This window comes from Octodon degus, unplaced genomic scaffold (assembly GCF_000260255.1).
Source record: "Octodon degus isolate 3935 unplaced genomic scaffold, OctDeg1.0 scaffold00019, whole genome shotgun sequence".
NCBI classification, from domain to species: Eukaryota; Metazoa; Chordata; class Mammalia; order Rodentia; family Octodontidae; genus Octodon; species Octodon degus.
Window position 1 is genome coordinate 21,789,728 of NW_004524595.1, and position 6,000 is coordinate 21,795,727.

The 6,000-nt window shown below is 35.1% G+C and overlaps 1 protein-coding gene across 9 annotated transcripts in view; it reads left to right on the forward strand.

Annotated features, from left to right (window-relative positions):
• LOC101586595 (exocyst complex component 1) overlaps positions 1-6,000 on the forward strand; it is a 49,605-nt gene that overhangs the window by 41,511 nt on the left and 2,094 nt on the right. For all 9 annotated transcript variants that reach the window (XM_023710929.1, XM_023710930.1, XM_023710932.1 and 6 more), the window contains 3 exons: positions 924-1,107; positions 3,027-3,226; positions 5,156-5,350. In XM_023710929.1, coding sequence (XP_023566697.1) covers positions 924-1,107; positions 3,027-3,226; positions 5,156-5,350 — 579 coding nt within the window. The remainder of the gene's footprint in view (positions 1-923; positions 1,108-3,026; positions 3,227-5,155; positions 5,351-6,000) is intronic.

The following is a 6,000-nucleotide window of genomic DNA, read 5'->3' on the forward strand; positions in this document are numbered from 1 at the left end:
AAGTCTTCTTGCACTAATACTTACATCCTAAAAATAATGATTTTTCTAGTTCATATTTTACATGATTTTCAAGTTACACTCCCAAAATCTCAATACAATGGAATTTTAGGAAAAAGTTTAAATGATTTGCAGTTTAATTCACACTGTGAGTAGATTTAGATCCCCTAAAAATTACATAGAACCCTAATTAAATCCATAGATCTTTTTTGAGCCCACATGTCTGCATTCTGTGTGAAAACTCCATTTTGTACTTCATCACACTTGTGCATCTGAGCTTTGTTGGAGCAGTTTCACATCAGCAACTGACATATGGGAAGCTAATGGAAATCTGTTACAGAAATGCATGCCTGCTGTGCCCTGGAGGTGGCTATTGATATCAAACCTGGCTTCGTGGCCATCAGCCAGAAGTCATTTGGAAAGAGCCTGTATATATGTGCTCTGGTATCTGTTTTTATTTAACTCAAAATGGACAATCCCTATCCTCATCCTTCATAAATGATAAGAATATATATTGATTATTTTTATTTTGAAGAAAGACCTGAAGTTCATAATTCCTTTTTTTTTTTTTGAAGTTCATAATTCTTAATAGTATCTTACTTTAATTTTCCTTGTTTCTAAAATAAAACATTAGAGATGTTTTAGGTAGTTGATCCATCTTTCTTAGTTATCTCTGTTGTGATTCATCTTCCATAGTTCAAATTATAAAACACCATCTAGGCTGAGTATGGTAGCACATACCTGTAATCTGCACTCAAAAGGCTGACAGGTAGAGCAAGACTCTGTCTCAAAAAAAAAGCAAAAACATAATCCAGGTGTTTTAGGTACTAGTATCCCACTTCCACGATATATGCATTTGATTATAATTATATGTAGTTTATAAGTTGCTTGGCGGTTTCTCTCCCCTCCTGTCTGCCTCACTTTAGAGTAACCAAATAAGGCAAATGGAAGAAGTAAAGATCTCAAAGAAGAGTAAAGTAGGAATTCTTCCATTTGTTGCTGAATTTGAAGAATTTGCTGGACTTGCAGAATCAATCTTTAAAAATGCTGAGCGTCGTGGAGATCTGGATAAAGCATATACCAAGCTTATCAGAGGAGTGTTTGTTAATGGTAAGCTTTTGTTCTAAAGAATTGTGGGGTTTTTTTGATGTTGTTGTTTCTGGTAGATCAAAAGTTGGGGACAGGTATGTTCCTTATTTTCAACGTTCTATATAGTCTCTTTTCTATATAGTCTCTTTTCGGTTTTCTTTTTTTTTATATATTTGGCAGAGGGTCTCATTATGCAGCTAACACTCATAGTAATCCTCTTGTTTTCAGTCTCCCCAGTGCTGGGATTACCAGCATGCACCATCACTCCCAGAGTGGGTGGCCTGCTCAGTGTGCTCAGGGGCAGGACCAGTGCAGCATGTGGCACTGGGGGTTGAACCTGCTCCCTGTACTTGCCTAAGCAGTGCTTACTCCACTGAGCTATCTTGCCTTTCTTTTAGGTTTTCTGATATTAAAGATATCTTAAATTTTAAAAATAAATAATACATAAAACCTTTGATACTGATTTCAGAACCCCCTATAGTTTAGGATTCATACGGACTTGCCATTATGCAAAGTTGAAATTTTTTTAAAACAAAAAAATGACATTTCACATTACATTAACATTTTAATATAAGTCTTCCTAAGCTTAAAAAAATCAGTTACAACAATATGGTTTGAACAAATCAGTTCACATCTTTAGGCCTCAGTTTTCGTGTTACACAAGGCAGAGTAGCACTGTAAGACCGTAATTCTATCTTTCTGTATTAGATCCCATAATTAAGTCAAACAATTTGGACATGTCGATTTAATTTGAAGTAATTAATCTGATTACATTTTCTTGGGAATTTTAAAAGTTCAAAATAGGGTCAGAAAGTATTCACCTAAGATTTCATTAACATTTTCAGTGAAACCAAGTTTAAAGAAAAGACAGATTTCATAATTAAGTGTTTGTAAGATTTTTCTTTTAAAATTTAAAATAGCTTTGCTTTGTGTGATACTACAATAAAATAAGTCCATTTTACAGACTGCAAGAATCAGAAAATTGGGCCGGGGAGATAGCTCAGTTGAGTAAGTGCTTGCCTGGCAAATGCAAGGTCCTGAGTTTGATTCCTGGTACCAAAAAAAAAAAAAAAAATCAGAAAATAATTTTTTTCAAAGAAAGACTATTTTTAATTTCATTATACAGGGATAATATTTAACTTTCACTCTTCTCAGTGTCTTATTCCTTCATATATGTGCACATTGCTTGTGGGTTCTTTAGTCTAAAATTTTTGTCATATGTTACACTGTTTTGGAAGCTGCTAGTCTCTATAATCCTGTTATCTAGTCAGTTACTTCAGATAGCTATAAGCATTTTTAATGACTACATAGTCTTCTGTGTATCATTATTTACCTATTGATTCTATTGAATGTATTAGTTCCCAGTTTATATATGTTCATATGGTTTGAAATTTCCATAAGGTAAATTACTCGAAATTGAATAACTGGGTCAAAGCGTTTGTGTGAATCTCTAGTTTTCATCAAATTATATACTATTGCAGTATTTAATTGGTTCTATTTCTTTGGAAATTTTGTGATTATATTTATAATTTTTACATTTTAAGTACTTGAGCAATTCAGAATTTAGTTAATGCAAAATAGTGAAATAGCTTCAGTGTATCATTTCTCTGCTATTTTTTTGTTTTTTGTTTTTGGCAGAACCGGGGTTTGAACTCAGGCCCTTGTGCTTGCCAGGGAAGAGCTTATTCTACTGAGCCATCTCCCCAGCCCTCTCTGCTAATTTAAAAAGTTACTTTGGTTTATATTGAATTTTCATATGTACGTGTAACTGTTTTTACAGTGACTTACTTTGTTCAGGTAGGTATAAAGACCCCCAGTGTCTATATAATATTTAGTGTAGAAATGTGCTTAATTCTTACATTTACAAATGAAAAAAAATCATGTAACTATAGTCATACTCATATCAGAGATGTTATTTATTGTTTCTGCTTTAATTATAGTGGAGAAAGTAGCAAACGAAAGCCAGAAGACCCCCAGAGACGTGGTTATGATGGAAAATTTTCACCATATTTTTGCAACTCTTTCCCGTTTGAAAATCTCATGTCTAGAAGCTGAAAAAAAGGAAGCCAAGCAAAAGTACACTGATCACCTTCAGTCTTACGTCATTTACTCCTTAGGACAACCTCTTGAAAAACTAAATGTAATACATTTTTCTTTGTTTTGAACCTGTACCCGTCTGTCTGCATTGACACCCTAAATTTGCTATTATGTTGACACTGGGGATGGGCAGGGGCTCAGACTGTAGAGCTGCCAGGGTGCCAGACACCACTTGGTGGTCTTCCTGCATTATTTCTCTTAATTCTTGACTAAAATTGATTGAGCTAAGCTAGTAGTAGCTCCTTTCACAGATGAAGAAACGGAAACTAAACTTGCCTGCTGTCAGACTAGCTTTAAATAGCACGGCTGTGGGGTGAGTATTAGAGAGTGGGCTTTTCCATCCCTAAATGAACCTTTATGCCCATATCAGAGAAGATTTTAGAAACTTTATCAGGGTAAAAGGGAAACAAAACTTTGTTTTGTACATTTCCTTTTTCTTTTATTCCTGATTGACATACATCTTTTCCTAGAGCAAATTTAATACTTAAACTTAAAAAAAATCATGGTTTTAGAGAACTTTTGAAACAGCAGTTTAAATAGATCATTCTGACTTTGTCCACAATGTAAAGTCACCCTAAATAAGCTTTTAATTTGAAATTAAAATCAAATAAAAACATGCATCTGTCAAGAATTCAAAGAAATCTAAGAGACATTTACTCAAAGGCAGAACCAACTCTTTGTAAGTTCCTTTAAACTTAACAACAGAGGGAGCTGGGAAGATAGCTCAGCAGTCTTAAGTGCCTGCCTGGCAAGCACAGGTCCTGGTTTGATCCCTGGTACCACATGCTGTGCTGGCCCCAAAACCAGCATGTTAGACTGAGACAGGAGGATCGTTTTGAGTCTGAGCTGTGTAGCGAAACCTTGTATCAAACAAACAAGACATGTATAGCTAAAACAACCTGAGAAGAATATTTGAAATAATACAGGTCAGTGTATTTAATATAAAGATCTATTTTAAAATCAATAAAGTGCTGATAGCCAACATATAAGTTGGCAGGGAGCCTGAGCCACTACTAAATGTTTGAAAATATGTTTGTTTCATTTATAGCAAAATAATTAATTAAAACAAGAGGCCTATTCTTTGGCAGAGCCAACTCCAACATTAGTAGCAGTTTTAAAAACTAGAGATAATGCAAGGTAGCAGTCTTCTGCACTGTTAACAGAAAAATTCATTGGATTTTTCATTGGAATGCACATGGAGATCTTCAGAATAGTTGTACTGTTGAACTGAGTAGATAAAGAAATTTATGTTGGAAAGGCATTGTGTGTACATGCTTAAAACTTTATGACATCTGTATTTATGATTGATTTTGGCAGCTCTCAAGAAAGGAAACTAATAGCTACCCAATATAGGAGGAAAGAATAGATACCTAAGTTGTGACTTAGTCAGTGGATGAAATCTTGTATGTCCATTAAAATATGTACTTAAGACAAGATGTGAACACCTGCTTAGGCAGATGTAGTGACTGGAGTTCAATCCCTGGACTGCCATGCTGGCCCTGCCCCAGGGCACACTGAGATGGTGATTGAGACTGGGCATGGTTGTGTGCACCTGTAATCCCAGCACTTGGGAGGCTGAACACAGGTGGATCACTACAAGTCCAATCTACATAGTGAGACCCTGTATACCCATACTAAAAAAATACCCAAAAAAAGACAAAGTGTGTAGCCCAGCAGTAGCATGCTTAGTATAACATGAAGCACTGGGCTCACTACCCAGCATCAAAAGTAATAATAAATGAAAAATGCAGCATAGAAAATTAAAATTCAATATGTATACTCGCATCAGAAAATTAGAAGGAAATCTAAAATGTTAACTGGTTAACTCCGAGTGGCATAACAGGTGACTGTTACTTTATACTTTCTCATGTTGTCTGGTTTTTATACAGTGCATATATAGTTATAATTTGATTTAAAAAAAAAAAAAAAGGGATAGTAAAAGTAGTTCTTACTCATTTTCGTTTCCTTGAAGCATTTCTTCGAAGGTGTTGAAACCCGTGTAGCACAGGGAATAAGAGAAGAGGAAGTAAGCTACCAACTTGCATTTAACAAACAAGAACTTCGTAAAGTTATTAAAGAATATCCTGGAAAGGAGGTGAAGAAAGGTCTAGATAACCTCTACAAGAAGGTTGATAAACATCTCTGTGAAGAGGAGAACTTACTCCAGGTATGCTTCACTCTTTGGACTTTTATGGTTTGAAGATATACTCAAAGTAGTCCTCTAGAAATACTACAGATTTTCTAATTGTAGATTGCATAGAGACCATATTTCTGTTTATTGTGGTAAGGAATTATGTAAGTTGTTTCTCTTTTGTTCAGTTGGATTTGTTTTTGTTTACTACAGTATTCGGTTTTAAGAGAATAGGTAAGTGGAGTATAGTTTAGTAGAGTGGAGAGGTTCTGGGTCAGGATTGGAGTTAGAAATGGGTTCATAGTCAGATATGATTAAGTTGCATGACTCTTGGCAAGTTCCTTAGCCTCTTTGATCTCATTTTCCTTATTTGAAAAGTGGAAATGATTCTCTCTTCTATGACCATTGCTGTTATTGTTATTGCCATTTTATACATAAGGAAACTAGAACTAAGAGAAATAGAGTAACACAGTAATGATCTCTTAGACGTGGATGGTACAGCCAGATTTAAGCCCTGAATTAGGCCATTATTCTTTATAGACTGCTAAAAGTTGTGGGGATTGAACTACAGCAACCTGAGCCTAACTGCTTTGTTGAAGTTGAGCTGTAGGGGACTCAGGTCAACAATTTCTGACATTGCCAGTGAAGTGGAAGACCCGATACTATTATGGACTGTTGGACTCTTT